General features: G+C 43.3%; 1 protein-coding gene across 25 annotated transcripts in view; it reads right to left on the bottom strand.

The window, feature by feature from the left end:
• Positions 1-19,209, bottom strand: part of NCALD (neurocalcin delta) — a 454,841-nt gene that overhangs the window by 23,279 nt on the left and 412,353 nt on the right. For all 25 annotated transcript variants that reach the window (XM_085020454.1, NM_001445053.1, NM_001445051.1 and 22 more), the window contains 1 exon segment: positions 99-495. In XM_085020454.1, the coding sequence (XP_084876580.1) occupies positions 99-476 (378 nt within the window). In that variant the 5' untranslated portion in view covers positions 477-495.

Here is a 19,209-nt window from a genome sequence, read left to right as displayed (position 1 = left end):
GGGCCACCAGTTTGCAGTCCCTCCACTAAGCTACACTGTGAACTTTCCAGTTCTTGTGACCCATGTGCTTCTCTTTATAAAGGACAAGAGCTACGTACCTGCACAATCTCGAGCATCTCTGCCTTGCTGATGTAGCCGTTTCCATCCAGGTCATACATGCTGAAGGCCCATTTCAGCTTCTGCTCTAGCTTCCCCCTCGATGTTACACTCAGGGCTATGATAAATTCTCTAAAGTCTATTGTTCCATCTCCATTGGCATCGAAGGTGCGGAAGACGTGCTCTGCAAATTTGGAAGCATCCCCATAAGGGAAAAAGTTCCCGTAAATTTTCTTAAACTCTTCCATTGACAAATGTCCACTGGGGCAGTCTCTCAAGAAGCCTTTATACCATTCCTGGATCTCGTGCTCTGTAAAGTCTGTGCTTTCCAGCAAGTCCTGCATGACCTCTGGGCGCAGCTTGCTGTTCTGTTTTCCCATCTTGACAGCAAGAATTCAGCTGCAGATAGAAAAGAACACAGTATATATAATTTTTTTCTTTTTTTTTTCCTCTTTAGGGCCACACCTGTGGCATTATGGAAGTTTCCAGGCTAGGGGGTGAATCAGAGCTGCAGCTGCCGACCTGCACCACAGCCACAGCAACACTGGATCCGAGCCTCTTCTGTGACCTATGTTGCAGCCTGAGGCAATGCCGGATCCTCAACCCACTGAGTGAGACCAGGGATCAAACCCATATCCTTATGGACACTATGTCAGGTTCTTAACCCACTGAACCACAACAGGAACTCCTGTATATATAACTGCTAAACCTGTTCTTCACAGGGACATTTTATAATTTGTGATTGTTCCTTTGGGAACAGGAAATAAACTGTAATTTAGTCCAATAGAATTGTCTAGGATTTTCCAACATGGTGGTCAGCCACACAAAACGTACAAAGACAGGCAGGCAGAAGATGCAGAGCAGAAATATTACCGAGAAGAAAACTGATATTTCTTTTAAACAGAACCAACAATAGAAGATTCCTTTTATTTCTTTTAGGACTGCACTTGTGGCATATGGAGGTTCCCAGGCTAGGGGTTGAATCGGAGCTACAGCTGCTGGCCTACACCACAGCAATGCAGGATCTGAGCTGCATCTGCAACCTATACCACAGCTCATGGAAACACCAGATACTTAACCCACTGAGAGAGGCCAGGGATCGAACCCGCATCCTCTTGGATACTACTTGGGTTCGTTACCACTGAGCCACAATGGGAACTCCTGAAATAGAAGATTCTTAATGAAAGAGAGAGAGAGAGAGAATTAATTGGTTACTTAGTTTTGCCGTATCCACTTGCAAGATGTTGAGCCTGGCTTTAAGACTGGCGTTCTAACACCCAATCCAAGAATTAGCCGGGAAAATTAAAGGAGAGGAACAGGAGAGAGAGAGCGCATGCGCGTGAAAGGGATAATTTAGCATATTTTAGAGTATTTGCAAACAAAGGGCTTAGGTACCTTCTGACTATTATAAACACAGACATGAGTAAGGAAAATAGAAACCTATCTGATTCCATTAAATGCTACCAAGCTAGGGCAGTTATTTAAACCCGCAAAGTCAATTCACTGTTAACATTGGGTTTAGATGGAAAAGATGATGCTCCATAAAGCTGTTTATGCCTTACGATTGTGGCTTCGGAAACCGGTCACACTTTCCTTTTGAAAATACAAATAACTTCATATTTTATCATTATAATAGCACATCCCTAGTAAAATAGTGAAACAATGCAGTGATGCATAAAGAAAAAAGTCAACTTTGCTTCAAATCTTTACCCTAGCATTTTGGTGTGTGTCCTTCTAGCTTTTTGTATCTAACTATGCTATTAATATATGTTTTAATACATTTACATTTCAAAAAACAAGAATACATATACCCTTTTGTTACATATTTTAAAAGTCAATATAAGGTGTGGAATAAAGACAATTTTGATCAGATGGGCAAAACCCCATAATTACCAACTTCTCAGCTTCAGACCTATTCAACATTCATTGAGCAGCATATGCCAGCCAGGTTCAGGTGCTGTGGATGCAAAAATATGTCCCCTCCTCCTTAAGGGGCATCCAGTAGTGTTATGTATGGGGGTGGTGGTGGCATTGAGAGGGCAACGAAATAAACATTCAAAACACCGCATCAGGGGAATGGACATGGTGCAGTGAGAGTACACAGAAAGGACACTTAAGCCGAAAGGGGATGTGGGTGCTATCAGGGAAGGCTTCTTGCAGGAGGTGATAACCAAGCTTAGTTCCCATGTCCAAAGTCTTATGCTTTAAGCATGCCCAAGATAAATCCTTTCTCATAAAGGAGCTCTACATTTATATTTTACATTTTTTTTTCTGTATTGGAAAATCATAGAACATGTGAAAGAGAACACATCCCAATTTTCATAACGAGTCTCCAATTCCTTTGAGATTTTTACTTTGTGGTGTTCCCACAACAGGGTGAGCCCCTTCAGATAGAGTCTCTGTTGAGGTTACTGTGTCACTCCACCACAATTAACACCGCATGAATGAAGGAATGACTGATCAACAGATAATAACTGCAACGGGGAAATAGGGAATCATCTTCTTGGAAAAGGAGTCTTTCTGCCCCAAAGATGAGGTTCTAGTGTTCAGAACGTTATTTGAGACACTAAAGCTATTTGGTTGGGGATCTCTTTTCCCCCCCTCATGTTATTGAGATATAATCGTTGTAGAACACTGCATAAGTGTGTACAACGTCGTGACCTGATATGTATCAGGGAAATGATCACCATAATAGGTCTAGCAAATATCCATCTCCTCACACAGTTATAGACTTTTTTCTTCGAGTGAGAACTTTTAAGATCTCATGCCTGAAAAAAACTGACTTTCATGGGTGTCTCTTTACGCAGAATCAGGCAAATACCATTCTACGCAAAAGCAAAAAAACTACAACTCCGAGCAGAACAAAAACAGAATTTATAAACTGAACCTTTCAATAACTTTCACTTCCCTCTTGCTCCCCCACCCCGCCTTTTTTTTTCCTAGAGAAAAAAAAAAAAAGCGAAGTTGGAGAGGCTGGTTTGTATTAGAATTTGAACACTGTCATTGAGTTGCTAAGTTGGTAATTTGCCTGAGGCAGGAATTCAGAAACATGAGGTAATACATAATACATGGATTTACAGAGCTCTGAAACATTTCGCGGCATTTACAAGTCATTTTGAGTTTTCCTTTTGGGGAGTTTTTTAGAGCCTAACCCTTTGGTGTGGTATTCCACCAAATCACTATTGTTACACTTTGGTTCTGTGCAAATCACCAAGTTCAAGGCCCTGGGGGAAAAATGCCACTTTGATATTTAAATCTACTCTCTTAAAGAATGATTTATTTCCCAGGATATATAAAGCACTGTTTCTTCAAAACCAAACTTAAGTTCCTTTCCCAATGTTTAAAAAGTCCTTCTCATTTATTAGCTGTTTTTGCACTAGAAACAAATTGCCTCAACATTTTGTCTAAGTCTCCCACTGAGACAGATCTGTGTACAGCTCTTTTTCTGGTAAACAGTAATTACACCACATTTACAAATTCATTAGCACAGAAAGGCCATAACACAAACAAGGCAGAAGAGCATGGAATAAGTTAACTGGGAAGCGGGTGTTTGCAATTTAATCCAGAACTGGTTTTAATAGATAACTACAAATACATTACTAAGTATGGTATCTGAACTTGAGAATACCATCTGGACTTGGTTAGGCTGTACAACAAAAATCTCAGGGGACAGATGATAAGAGTTTCATTCTTTGAAGGAGGAAGGGAAAGATAGAAAAAAAAAAAAAAAGCCTGACAATACCATTTTCTTTTAGAAGATAGGAATTTCTGTTTTCGTGGAAGAGGGCAAAAAAATAACATTAGGGAAATTCTATATTAATGAGCAGTCAAAAAACCAAATCATCTCGAGATAAAAGTTGTACCTCAGGTCAAAGCCTTTTAATTACTGTATTCAGTCACTAAAATATTTATTTTGTGCCAGTAAAATATAATGGGGAAAAACTTGGGCTATGCGATCAAAATGCTTGGGTTCAAAGCCTAGCTCTACCATCAACTGGGTCTTGGGTAATTCACTTGACTTCTCGGTGCCCCTCAGTTTTCTCATCTGTAAAATGACTTCAGTTGTATGAGTCCATATGTCACTGATTTGCTGTGACAATGAAACGAGGTAGTCATATATATAAATCTCTGGCACAGAGTTAGGGCCAAATGCTATGGTCGGTGGAAACTACATCTTATCATCTTGATGGTGCTACATATATTATCCCACTGAACCTTCACAGCAACCCAGAGTGATAAGCAGGGCAGCTTTTTCCATTTTTTTTTTTTTTTTTTTTTTGTCTTTTGTCTTTTGTTGTTGTTGTTATTGTTGCTATTTCTTGGGCCGCTCCCGCAGCATATGGAGGTTCCCAGGCTAGGGGTTGAATCGGAGCTGTAGCCACTGGCCTACGCCAGAGCCACAGCAACGCGGGATCTGAGCCGCGTCTGCAACCTACACCACAGCTCACGGCAACGCCGGGTCGTTAACCCACTGAGCAAGGGCAGGGATCGAACCCGCAACCTCATGGTTCCTAGTCGGATTCATTAACCACTGCGCCACGACGGGAACTCCAGCTTTTTCCATTTTATAAGCAAAGAGAAAGAAAGAGAGAAAGAGAGAGAAAGAGAGAGAGAGAGAGAGAGAGAAAGAAAGAGAGAAAGAAAGAAAGAAAGAAAGAAAGAAAGAAAGAAAGAAAGAAAGAAAGAGAGAGAGAGAGAAAGGAAGGAAGGAAGGAGGGAGGGAGGGAGGGAAAAGGAAAGAAAAAAGAAAAGGAAAGGAACGGAAAGGAAAGGAAAGGAAAGGAAAGGAAGAAGGAAGGAAGGAAGGAAGAGCTCAGAGAGGCAAAGTGACATGTCCAAAGTCACACAGCCTGTGAATGAGAGGGCCAAGTGGGAAACTCTATTTGCATGTGGCTGTCTACTGGTTTTACTACTACACTCTACTAGCTCTATAAACACATAGAGAAATTAAGACAACAGTTCCATACAAACTCAGAAAGGAGTAGTGAAGAGGAAGGAGACAACCTCCTATGAGAACTCATCCATTCCACAAACATGGGCTAAGTGTCTACCAGGAAGGAAGCACGACTTGGGGCAGTGAGGATTCAGCAGGGAACAAACAGGCAAAACACCTCTTCTCATGGAGCTTACAGCCCAGTGGCATGAGTCAGACAATATATAAGATAGGTAAGTGAGGGAGTTCCTATCGTGGTGCAGTGGGAATGAATCCGACTAGGAACCATGAGGTTGCGGGTTCGATCCCTGGCTTTACTCAGTGGGTTAAGGATCTGACATTGCCATGAGCTTTGGTGTAGGTTGCAGATGCAGCTGTAGCTCCAACTGGACCCCTAGCCTGGAAATGTCCATATGCCACAGGTGTGGCCCTAAAAAAAAAAAAGAAAAAAAAAAAGTGAAACATTAGCACGGGATGTACCACGGAAAAAAGTAAGGGGGTTGAGAAATGTCAGGTGTAGGTGGGTGTTAACATTTTAAATAAAAAGCCAGGGAAAGCCCCATTAAGAAAATGACCTTTGAAAAAGACCAGAGAGGTAAGAAGGCAGCCATGGAGATGGCTGGGAAAAGACTATTCCAGGCAGAGAAAACAGCAGATGGGAAGGGTCTTAGCACACTTAGCACACTCAAGGGTAGGGCTGGAGCAAGGACCGGAGGAAATGAAGGAGATGAGATCAGAACAATAACGAGAAGAGACAGTGTGGGACCTGGAGATAACCGCGAGGGTTCTGGCTCACACTGAGTGAGATGCAGCCATGGCAGAGAAGAGGAAGAAGTGACTTATGCTCTAACAGGATCACCGTGGCTGCTGTGCTGAGAGTAAGCTAAAGAAGGGTCAGGGCACAGGTGGAAAGACCAGTTAAGAGGTCATTGCAGTGACCCAGGCAAGGGAGGATGGTGGGTGGAAGCAGGGTGGCAGCAGAGGAGGTGAGAATTGGTAGGATTCTGGACACAGATTAAAGGTAGAGTCAACGGGATTGGCCGATGGTTCAGCTGTAGGGTGTGAAAAAAGAGAACAGCAAGGATGGAGTTGATATTTATCGAAATATGAAAAATGTAGGAGAAGCAGGGCTTGGGGGTGAGGCAGGGGACACAGGTATCGGTGCTTAGCTGTGCACGTGTTAATTCTGAGATGCGTATTATATATCCTGTTGGAGATGTTGAACAGGTAGTTGGATGTTGAACAGGTGGTCAAAAGGTAGAGAAAAAGGTCCAGGGAGGCGAAATAAATGTGGGTGTCACAGGTGTATCGTTCGTGTATAGAGCCAAAGACTGGATGAGACCACCAAGGACGTGAACATAGATGGAAAAGAAAAGGGGGTGAGGATGGAGCCCTCAGTCACCCTGACCTTTGGAATCCGGGAGAGGAGAAGCCAGCAGGTAGGTAGTCTCAGAGGCTGAAGTTATGCCCTCTTTGTCGTCCAGCCCATGGACAAATGGGAAGTGCTCGACGCAGTCACGCAGTAAGGACTGGGTTTCCTCTCTGAATCTTGGGCTCTCCCACACCCCAGCCTGCCCCGTCTCCCTAAAGGACATCATCTTCCACCCACCTGTTCACTCCAAGCCCCTACAACTCATCCGTGAGTCCTTTTGGTTTGGTCCCATCAGCGGGTACTGTGGATTCTGTCTCTACAATGTGCCTCAGATTCCATTCACTCTCACCATCTCCACTGTCCCTGCCTCTATCTGAACCACTGCTGCCTCCTTCCCGCACGTCTATGCCTCGCTGGAACCTCTCTCTTCACTCTTGTCTTCCATCTCCTACCGGGGTCTGCTCTCCACTCGGCTCCCCAGCGTGACCTTTAGAAAACCTAGAACAGACCGGGTCACTCCCCTGCTTAAAGCTGTACATGGGCTAACACACGGAGAAGAAAATCCAGACTCCCTCCTCTGGCCCAAAGGCTCTGTGTGAGCCAGGCCCCATGCCACCCTGACTTCCTCTCAGGCCCCCGAGCACAGGTACCCCAGCCTCCTGCACCTCCCAGCTTCTACCTCTTCAGGGCTTTTGCTTCAGGACCTTGATAAAAATGCTGTCAAATAGCAAATGGCTCTTCAGTCCTTCAGTTTATATACCTTATAACTTTCTTTCTTTCTTTCTTTCTTTCTCTCTCTCTCTCTCTCTCTCTCTCTATTTCCTTCCTTTCTTCCTTTCTGTCTACCTATCCATCTATCCATCTATTTACTATAAGATACATAGTATGTATTAATTTTTGCTGAATCTCTACTGCATTTCATTAAATGAAATGCACATATTTTCTACGAAACATCAGCATTCTGTAGTTTAATCTGAGATGGGCAATGTGAAATTTACCCATTTATTTTGAGTCTCATCCAATCGCCCAGGGTCCAAAAAATAAATAAATAAATAAACCTGGGTTAATATTGACCACAGATGAGAAATGAAAAATATACAAGAGAAAGACACCAAACCACCAGCAAAGACCCATGAATAGGAATCTGAAATACGAAGGTAACTTGCCATCTAAAAAGAACTTTAAAAAAAAGGAACAGCACCTAAAAAATGATGCCGCAGGGAAAGGAACTGGCGAGTCGAGAAGCACCTTTCGGAACACATGTCCTCCCTTCTTTGTGTTTTGCATCTGTGGAGTGCAAAGGGCTGCAGCATTGTCTTGCTGCAATTCCTTGTAAGGTTCTAGAAGTCTGTGAGTTAAGTCTTCAGAGTCCAGAGGTAGATTTTTCCAGGGCAAAGTCCATAACTTAGCTTGGACAGCCTGGTTAACCTCAGAGGAAATTTCAATGCAAATGGCACTGAGGTCTCCTAAAATGGAATTTGCAAGAAGCTGCAGCCAAAGTCACGTTCAGCTGCAACCAGGAACCCAGAACCACAGTGGTTTCCAAAAGAGGCCAGGTTAGTTGAAATGTTTGCCTGTTTGGGACATGTAACCTTGTCCTCTAAGAGTTGCTTTGCATCTTCAACCAATGGAATATCTAAATGATGAAACCATAACTTCAAAAAGCTTCCTCGAATGTAAGGAAGGAAATGATAAAAGTTACAGGCTGATGGGAGGAAGCATCCCTTTACCACGACCGGGACATCAGATGTTTTGGCCGTCTGAATTTTACAGGCGGCCCAAATCCAGCAAATTCATTTCAAGGTCAGTTGCCCTTAGTTCTCATGGGAAAAAAAAAAAAAAAAAGGACTAAATAAAAACCTGAAGAACACATTGCTTCAGAAATTTCTCTTCAACAGAACTTGCCTCTCCGTGGGAGTTTTAGAGGGGAGCATCTATATTAACTGGCATATTTATATGCAGTGGGCAAAGGAAGGAAATTAAACTCAGTGGTGCATAAAAGGAAAAAAAAGTATTACAGAGGGAGAATTGAAGTTCTATAACCATCTCGCTAACTTGGTTGCCTTGACGAAAGAATGCTCTCTCCTCCAGCCTCTGGTATTATGAGTTCATATAAGGAAGCAAGACATACTTCCTACACCCTCACTGGGAGCACAAAGTGGCTTTGCTGGAACTGACTGAAATATGTCAAAATGACACTGCTGCCAGGGAAGCCTTCTGCCCGATATGATACTCAGACCCACAACTCTTGACTCAGGGGTCCTACCTGGGACTCCTGGTCACGCACCTGCACCTGCTCCTGCTCCCCTTGAGAGAGGTGACGGGGTTTGAGATGAGAACCGAACTGGTACAAAATACAGAATGAACAGGAGGCTCACTAGAAACACATCCACTCTTTCTTCTGCAGGCTCTGAGATAAGGCCCGGGAAAATCCATCTGCTCTCCCCAGGGTGAAGCAGGGTTTATGGTCTCTGAAATATCTCAGCCTTTGTTCTACAGAACTTGGATTTCAGGCTGGAGAGGGAGGGCCTGGCCTTGAGCTCTTTTCCAAGTTTTATTTTTCTTAAAAATAAAGTACAACTACGTTACTGCCCATGAAACATATATTTCTGATAGACTCTGAATAGAACATTATCTTAACAACAACCCTTTCCCTCGTCCCCTAAAATGGAAATGATCATTTTTGGTTTTGCTGACTACCAAAGTACTGCACTATTAGTGTAAAAAATGCAAGTGATAAAGGAATTATCAAAACTAGAACGTGAATACCCTCACTCTGATCCAATAGTGCTTCTTAAGAAATAACCACTATTAACAGTTTTATATATTTACATATACATTATATATTATGTATGATATATAATATACTATATATATTAGACATTTAAATGCATACATAATGACATCTGTACATGCTAATGAAAAATGGGATAATTTTCATTTAAAAGTATATGGTGGACAGTGTTCCAAGTTATACATACAGCTGTAGGCTCATCTTTTTAAATGGCTGAATTTTTATTTTTATTTATTTTTTTGGTCTTTTTAGGGCCACATCCATGGCATATGGAGGTTTCCAGGCTAGGGTCCAATTGGAGCTGCAGCTGCTAGCCTACACCACAGCCACAGCAACATGGGATCCTTAACCCACCGAGTGAGGTCAGGGATCGAACCTATGCCCTCATGGATACTAGTTGGGTTCATTAACTACTGAGCCACAACAGGAACTCCTGAATTTTGATTGATTGACAGATTCAACAGACAGTATTGCACGCTGACCTTGGGCCAAGCATTCAATTGGGGAGCTGATAGAATTTTTAGTAATACGAGGCTTATAGGCCATTGCAGACAATTTATTTAACTAATCCCCCTTGATGGCTATTTAGGTTGATTCCACTTTCCTTTCATTCCCTCGGCATTTATCTTAGTCCTAATTCCTGGACTCCTTGGGCAGTGTCTTTTTTTTTTTTTTTTTTTTTTTTTCCCACTGTACAGCAAGGGTTGTCTTTTGCAAAGAAGTTCTTGATGTCTCTGACAAGGGCCATGATTGCTACACCCACTCTTAGAGACTCTCCAACAAGCCATTTGCCTCTAGAGCCTTGACGCGCTAACCATGCATTCTGTAAGAGTTTATACACCAGCCAGGATTAGAACTGAATTCGAACTGGAGTTGGATTTGGAATTCCACCTCACCCCCGCCCCCGCCCCGCCTGTAAGTTTGGCATTAGCTATTTCTGGGACCTAGGAGGCCACATCCACATCCACCCTGTTCTTTAGAGGGCACTACTGTCACCAGGTAAGTGCCCCCTCTCTCATTTCAGCCTAAAGAGTGATTCTACCCAAATAGCATCCTAAATCCTCCATTGCTTAAACTCAGCTCCTGACTTTTCGTGCCCACTCCTTCCCCTCAACCTCAAGTCCAGCTAATGGTTGACTTCTACCCCTTCCTTGGTTGCCAGCAATTGGCAGTGAATTTACACCGCATGCCTAAAGTGGCCTAAGTAAGTGGACAGGGGCCACACTAAATGGTTTCCTTTCAGGCATGTGGAAACTCCAAAGCTGTCCCAAAGAAAGAAATTGTTGGGATGCCTGAAGTCAAAGGTTTCAGATGAAGCACACATGTCCTCTGGCCATCAGAGCACCTGACCATCAAGCCCCTGTGTCAGAGCTGCTGTCTGGGCCACTGCAGGGCAGGTGCCACGTCAGTGCCAACTGCTGGGAGGGAAGGAGGGGGAAGCTCCGAGGGCCCTTGGCCATCCTCCAGGGGGGCCACAGGCTAAGCCCTCTCTTGGCTGACTTCCATGGAATGCCTGTAGTGATAAATGTCTGCTTAGCCAAATGTCCTAAGTATTGTCTTACTTAAAAGACAGGAATTACTACATTGGGTTTTGAGAGATCCATAAAGCAGAGCAGAGAATCATCATGGACTGAGGAGGGCAAACAGATCGGCTCTGGGGGATCCAGGCCACATCACATGATGAGCAGCCAGAGGGACAAGAGGAGCTCAAGTCTCCATTTTTAGACATCCTCCAGGGGCCACAAATGCATTGAGTTAATTGATGCAAGCCCCTCCATAGAGGTCTAAGAATAGTTCCTAATTCTTTTTTATTTATTCGGCAAACATGTGTTTAACATCTACTGTTTCCTGGCTTAAAATGAATATTCTTACAAAAATAGCATCCTACATAAGATACGGAAAGGAAGGGAGTCTAGGATTCTGGTTGTAGCTCAGAGCATTTTCAATAATATTTTTATTTCTACAATTTTCCTGTGGAGTTGGTGAGAGGGACCTCATATCTTGGTTTTATTCCAGGGGGCTCAGAGGGGCTTGGAGGCACAAACCATCATGATAAATTTGTGGTCCCTGGGGAGCAGGGGGAAAACCACCCTCCCCACTCCCATCCCTTCCCCATCTCTGGCTGGATCACTTTCGGTATGTGGATGCTTCTGTTGGAAAGTACTGATTGAGCAATCCCTATCCTAACTGAAATATTAACATTTGTCCACCAAACTTATGTATAAGTAAGAAGTCCCATAAATGGCTAACCAGGAGAGACCATGAAGTACCTTCTTTTACCCTCTCGCACTTTGTCCAAGGTGTCGTCCAGCAAAGCATGTTGAAAGAGAACTGGGTTTGGTAGCAGAGGAACTAAATTCAAGTCCTTATTACAGCAGTGTTATATGACCTTGGCAAAGTCACGTGATCTCTTTCAGGGTCTCATTCTCCCACCACAATATAGGCACAGTAACATCTCTCTCACGGAGGACTTTGGTGAGAAAACAGGAAGTAAGAAAACGGAACCCCGACAAGGGAGGGAAAGCTCAGTAATTGCCTGATATTGAGCAGGGGCTCAGTAAACAGTGACCATGAATCTGAATGAGATAAAGACTCCGTTTGGTGGGTTGTTTACCACAATGAGCCCTGCAGAGTTGGGGACACTGTCTCCCTTGCTTTAGTTCCGTGGAGAATTAGAACGAGTGCAAGAATGTGATGGCAGAGGAAGAAAGAGAGCGACCACTGTTAGCTTCCCGCCTGACTCCCGGCTTCGATCACTTGCCAGATACGAAAGACATTTGTGGGTTTGCACCGGGGGAGGACTCTGCCAGTCCCCTTGGCGAAGGTTTTCCCCGTGTAGAGGTCATTATCTAAGCAGAAATTAAGCAAAGCGGCCCCACTAAGAGAAGCAGCTGATGCAGAGCAAGGCACTGTTTGTTTCCCTGGTTGTCCTCTGAGGCTGGGAAGGGCAAAGTGGGGTTGGGGCAGAAACAAAGCAGACTCAGAGGAGCCCCGCGGAGAAATGGCCCTCCAGCAGTGGGAAGGTACTACTACTGCTGCATGGAGGACTTGTAACCTGTTCTCAGGGTCTGGCTGGACAAGAACGGTATTTTCAGAACAAACTGGATACAAATTGCATGTCACTCAACAGACATAAGATATCAACGACTGGCTGAATCAATTCTTCCTTACCTGGGAGAAGAAATATTCTCAGGTGTTTTATTGCTTTTATTTTTTTTACTTTTATTTTTTTATTTCATGGCTGCATCTGAGGCATATGGAAGTTCCCAGGCCAGGGACTGAACCTGTACCTCTGCAGTGATCTGAGCCACTGTAGTCAGAGTCTTAACCCACTGCACCACAGTGGGAACTCCTATTTTATTGATTTTTTTTAACCATCTTATCTAAGACCAGAAGTAATGAAGAGGAATAAACTTAAAACAAATACAAAAACTCCGGAGTTCCCATTATGGCTCAGCAGTAAAGAACCTGATTAGTATCCATGGCCCCACTTAGTGGGTTAAGGGTCTGGCATTGCCGTGAACTGTGGTGTAGGTCATAGATTCGGCTCAGATCCCACGTTGCTGTGGCTGAGATGTAGGCTAGCAGCTACAGCTCCAATTGGACCCCTTGCCTGGCAACGTCCATGTGCCACAGGTGTGGCCCTAAGGAGACAAACAAAAACAAAAAACCTCCATCTATTGTTAGGGAAGAAAACGAACAAACAAACCCCCCCCCCCAAAAAAAAATAACAACAACAAAAAAACAGACTTAGGAAAATCCTTGTCTCTCAACTTGATTTCCAGTTACTGCAGCCATTTCTTAATGCAGAATGTCATTATCTCCCACCTGAATTCAGAAATATTAACTACTCTCCAGCCTTAAGACTCCACATCTGATCATGCCATGTTATTTCTCAAAAGTCTCCCACGTGCCCTACTGGTGACAGATTCAAGGCTAAAGTCCATAGGGACTTGGTCCTCACGGACCTTCAAAGTGGCACCCCAACCTCAGCAGAACCACTGAATTCATCACTCCATCTTGAACTTGACACAGACCTTTACTTCCACTCCAATCCTCACATTGGTCCAGGGAATGAAGCTTATGAGAGAATTAACTCAAAACCCTTTGTAAACAGTGATGTGCTTCCCAGTAGCCAATACTCTAAGGACCCTCTCCTTCTCCTTATTTGTTGAAATCTTACTTGGTGTCCAGGTGGAGCTTATTACTTCCTACCTCCGTCTGTCCTTTCTCTTCTAAATGAGCATTAAGCATGTCGCTGGTGTTCTGTTGGTGCTTCTCTTTTCAGCTCTGAGAAGAACGCTGGCATGCGGTAGATGCCTGAGGAACAATGGCTCCATTCTGTGGAGCCTATTTTCTATTGACCACAAAGGGGTGTTACTTTTAAGAATCCCATGAAGTGGAGGGCTGCTGGAAAACTTACATGTATTGGTGTTGGTTAACTAGCAAGTTAGCTGGCAAATATTTCTGGCACTTGTTGATTTCATTCTAACCAAAGAAAGCTTCTCTCTGGAGTTCCCGTCGTGGTGCAGTGGAAACGAATCCGACTAGGAACCATGAGGTTGTGGGTTTGATCCCTGGCCTCGCTCAGTGGGTTAAGGATCCAGTGTTGCCGTGAGCTGTGGTGTAGGTCACAGACATAGCTCGGATCCCGTGTTGCTGTGGCTCTGGTGTAGGCCGGCGGCTACAGCTCCGATTAGACCCCTAGCCTGGGAACCTCCATATGCCGTGGGAGCGGCCCTAGAAAAGGCAAAAAAAAAAAAAAAAAAAAAAAAAAAAAAGAAGAAAAGAAAAAGAAAACTGCTTTCTATGGAGTTCTCCTTGGTGAATCTTTCTTCTACTAAGAATATCTGGGGAACTGAGATTTTGTCGAGGGCCAAAGTTTATCACGAATGGTATTAGTATTGGTTTTCCCTGTAGATTGTTTTTCCTGGGGAACTGAAAGTAGTCTCGGGGATTTTTTTTTTTCTCGATAGTATAGCCACTATAAGCTAGCTAAGGGAAAGAAAAAGTCCCCCAAAATACATCAACAGACACTACTGGGGGCTGATCTGCTCACACAGAAGAGGGTGATAAACCACAAAAGCCTAGTATATGGAGGCTGGCATCAGGGAACACTGGGTTCTAATCTTGACCCTAAGACATACTAGCTGCACGACCCTTAGAAACTTACCCTTTCCCAGGCACAAGCCTCCTCAACTGTAAAACAGTGGGGCTTTTATGAGGAGCAAGTGAGATAATGCAACAGAGCCCAGCAGATTAAGCGCCCAACACAGTATCTTCAGCAGCAGCAGCATTGTTCTCATCAGCATTATAATCCTCCTCCTCCTCTGTTTTTCTGTTTTTCTGGCCATACGTCCTTCTGTCTTCAAGTTCTTTCCCTCCTCTGCAGCTCATGATCCTCTTTCCTTAAACATGCCAGGCAGGTTCCCTTCTTAGGGCCTTGCACCTGCTGTTCCCTTTGCCTCAAATGTCTCTGTTCCTCCACATCTTCATGGCTCAAATGCTGCCCACATTCTCTTGGTTCGACTGCCTTCATCTACCCATAATCTTAATGGCTTGAAGGTCACCCCCCTATATCCTTATAGCTGGAATGCTTCCCCTCATATCCTCATGGCTCAAATCCTCCCAACCCCACCTCCCCACGCCCTCATGACTCACTCATCACCTTCTTCAGACCTACTCCAATGCCACCTTCTCAGTGGCGCCTCCCCTCACCCCCCAGGAAAAACATTAACCCCTGATTCTCTTTCTCGACCGTATCCATTGCCTTCACACCTAACATCGCATCACTTCACCGTCCTCATTGTCTATCTACCCACCCCCCCCACGAGAATGGAGGCTTCCTGAGATCACAGATTTTAGTCTGTTTTGTTTACTGTGCTAACCTCAGTGCCTAGAACCAGGCCCGGCACATAAAAGTTGCTCAGTAAAGGGCTGTGGACCAAATGAATGGATCACTAAATTCAATTTGGTCTTAATTCTAACTTCACTGATTTCCCCTCGCTTCTAATCTCACCATACAGATTTAAAATAAAACACAGGGCACTGCTTTTGAAATCCATGCAGCATATATTTTAGGTTTAAAAAGACCTATTTTTTAGGTCTTTTAGGTCACTCACCCACATCACTAATATTTACAGAACTCCAAGTGTATGCAGGGAACTATACCAGTGGCCCAATGCCACACATTAAAATAAAGCACGGTCCCTTCTTGCCTGTTCACAGAGATGTCACATACACTGTCTCAGCAGAGTCTCGAAATGTTGTGAGAAAGGAAGGCAAGATCAATTACTCTTATATTAACTACACAGAGGGTGACAACTTGAGGGCTTTCCCAAGGTCCCATGGCTGATAAGTTTCAAAGGTGGAGGCAGGACACAGAGCTTCATAACCCCCAGCCCCCAATACACCACTCAGACTGGCATTTGCAGCAGAAGACAGAGCCAAGCCTCAGGGAGGACACTGCCAAGTGTCTGAGGATGTGTGCACATTCAGGGCTTAAGAAAAGCCTTCCTGGGGAGTTCCCGTCATGGCTCAGTGGTTAACGAATCCGACTAGGAACCATGAGGTTGCGGGTTCGATTCCTGGCCTCACTCAGTTGGTTAAGGATCCGGCGTTGCCGTGAGCTGTGGCGTAGGTCCCTGACGTGGCTCGGATCTGGTGTTGCTGTGGCTCTGGCATAGGCAGGTGGCTACAGCTCCGATGAGACCCCTAGCCTGGGAACCTCCATATGCTGCGAGTGCAGCCCTAGAAAAGACAAAAAAAAAAAAAAAAGAAAAGCCTTCCTGTGTCCAGCTATTTACACTCCAGTTACTATTTCCATTTCTTGTTAAGAGAAGATGAAAATGGAAGCTTAATCTGAAAGGAAGGTGAAAATATAGCCACAAAGTGATAAAAATGCCACAAATCCAAACAAACGATCCCGATCGGTTCTGAAAGAGGTTCTGTGTCCAACAAGGCGAGCCCCTCCTTCTTTAGGCTGCGTGTGCCCAAGTGGGTTTTCAACTTACCCTGCACAATCGCCAGCCCCTTGCCAGCGGGGACCACCAAACTTATCCCTGTTCCTAAATTCCAATAGGAGTGGTTCACTTCTACTGAGCTACCTTCTTTTCCCTACATTCTTTTACATTCTAGCAAACACTACAAAAACACTGTAGCATCAGTGCAGAAAAATGTTCTCAAAATATTCTCAAGTGGTTCAAAAGGTTGCTGGCAGCATTTTTCTGGCAGCATGTCATCACCCAGGCGTGGGTCAGTGGAAGCAGGTAGGTCCCATGCTAGCTGACCAGGGAGGCTAGCAGGGCGCCTGCTGCACCCTGAGCCCTTCACACACACAGGGACCCACTGCACTGAACGTGGGCTGCCACACCATAGAATGCCTGACATCATTAGAAGAAATTGGAAAGGAAATGACATTCTGCTTTTTCCTGAATAACACGACTTCTGGCCTTTTCTATTTAATCTTGCAGCACCAAAGGGCTTATTAGGATACATAGCGTAGTAGTTATGGTGACAGCAAACACAGCCTCGGTGTGAAGCTGCGGAGATGAATGAAGGAGAGGAGACTTTCAGGCTATGCTTTTATCATGTGTAAGTGGCAAAACAGATGAAATTTATGACCCAGGCAAAAATTTACGGCGTGGACTCAGAAGCACCAGTACAATCATCTTACAAATGGCTGGAACTGACAACCTAAATCTTTCTCATTGATGACAGATCCAAAAATTCAAATACGCTTACTCCTACATAAAATGTGGGCTTTACAAATGATGAAGATAAATTTGCCAGTATTCCTCTTTCCCTTCATTAATGAATTAGGATGTGCAATGATATATAAAATGATACAGAACATTGTTCCCGGTCCTCTGAATTGATTGCTTGTTTCTTTAAGAGCAGCGTTTTCCATTATAAGAAAATTATGCAAAATTAGAATTTGATTGTATTCATATAGGAAGTGATAACACAAGCACGTAGAAGTGAAGTAAAAGCACTAGAATTAACACGCTTCAGTGATCCAAATCGAAGTGGATCCATTTTTAAATAAAAACCAAAAATAAAGATGTAAAAAATCTAAATGTTAACAGTGATATGTACAGGATTTAAGTCATTTCTTTCATTTAGATAACAAATATTTTAAATATGCATTAAGAGGTATATTTTTTCTTGTTTTTTGCCCACACTTGCAGCATGCAGAAGTTCCTGGCCCAAGGCGACACTGGATTCTTAACCCACTGAGCCACCAGGGAACTCTGATAAAAGGTGTATTTTTTTTTTTTTTTTCTTTTTAGGGCTGCACTCAAGGCATACGGAAGTTCCCAGCCTAGGGGCTGAAGTGGAGCTATAGCTGCCAGCCTACACCACAGCCACAGCAACAGCAACACGGGATCGGAGCCTTGTCTGCCACCTACACCAAAGCTCACGGCAATGCCCAATCCCCCACTCACTGAGCGAGGCCAGGGATCAAACACTCATCCTCATGGATACTAGTCAGATTCATTTCCACTGAGATACAACAGGAACTCCCAAAAGGGAGTTTTTATACATTTAATTTTTATATGCTTAATTTTTTTATATGTTTAAATTTATCTCCAACAGATAAAATAATTCAATTGAAAAATTAGAATGAATGCTATTCCTAGACTAAAACTGTGAGCTATGTATACAGGAGAAGCTTGGAGTAAGGTCTTCATTCAAGGAGATCCCATTTCCTTTTGAATTTCTTCACAAGAATTTCCTGAGAGTCCACTGTCTGCTTAGGACTGTGCAAGATATTACAGTGGATTCAAAGAATTATAGCAGATGACATAGCAGGGAGACTGGCCAACTGGTAAACCAGAGAGACTATTATTTCACATAAAAGACACGGTTTCTATACTTAAGGAGCCTAATCTAGGCAAGGCAATAACACATCATGGTGTGAAACAATGGAGGTAGGTGTTCTTTTCACTGTGTGATTGGGTTAAGAAGTAGTTAGTTTTTTAGTAGCATGTTGTTTAGTCTCCATGTAGTAGGTTTTTTCTCATTTCTTTTCCCATGGTTGATTTCTAATTTCATGGCGTTGTGGTCAGAGAAGATACTTGAGATAATTTCTATGCTCCTCAATTTGTTGAGGTTAGCTTTGTGTCCCAATATGCGGTCGATTCTTGAGAATGTTCCATGTGCACTTGAGAAGAATGTGTATTCTGATTTTTTTGGATGTAGTGTCCTGAAGATATCAATTAAGTCTAACTTTTCTATTGTTTCCTTTAGGATCTCTGTTGCTTTATTGGTTTTCTGTCTACAGGATCTGTCCATTAGTGTGAGGGGGGTATTAAAGTCTCCTACTATGATTGTATTCCCATCATTTTCTCCCTTTATGTCTGTTAGTATTTGTTGTATGTTATCTGGGTGCTCCTGTATTTGGGGCATATATGTTGACGATAGTAATATCCTCTCCTTGGATGGATCCCTTAATCATTAAATAGTGTCCTTCTTTGTCTTTCTTTATGCCTTTTGTTTTAAAGTCTATTTTGTCTGATATGAGTGTTGCAACTCCTGCTTTCCTGTCATGTCTATTGGCGTGAAATATTTTTCCCTACCCTTTCACTTTCAATCTATATGTATCCTTTGTCCTAAGGTGAGTTTCTTGTAGGCAGCATATTGAAGGTTTTTGCCTTTTTATCCACTCAGCCACTCTGTGTCTTTTGATTGGGGCATTCAGTCCACTGACATTTAAGGTGATAATTGATAGATGATTATTTATTGCCATTTTAAACCTCGTGTTCCAGTTGATTCTATGGTTCTCCATTCTTCCTTTCTTTTTTTTTTTTTGGTTGGATGGTCTCCAGTTATTATCTGCTTGAGTGCTTTTTTTTTTCATTTTTTGCAAATGCAATATTTGGTTTCGGCTTGTGGTTGCCCTGTTTTTTAAGTATGCTAACCACTTCCTATAGTTGTGTGTTTTAGCCTGATGGTCCTGTAGGTTCAAACACTTCATTACTATATTAAAATTAAGAAGAGAAACAAACAAAC

Source organism: Sus scrofa, chromosome 4, assembly GCF_054392235.1.
Source record: "Sus scrofa isolate SSC_HxYL_T2T_F1_AM1 chromosome 4, Sscrofa_HxYL_maternal_Yorkshire_Landrace_v2.0, whole genome shotgun sequence".
NCBI lineage: Eukaryota > Metazoa > Chordata > Mammalia > Artiodactyla > Suidae > Sus > Sus scrofa.
This window is presented reverse-complemented; position numbering and strand designations above follow the sequence as displayed.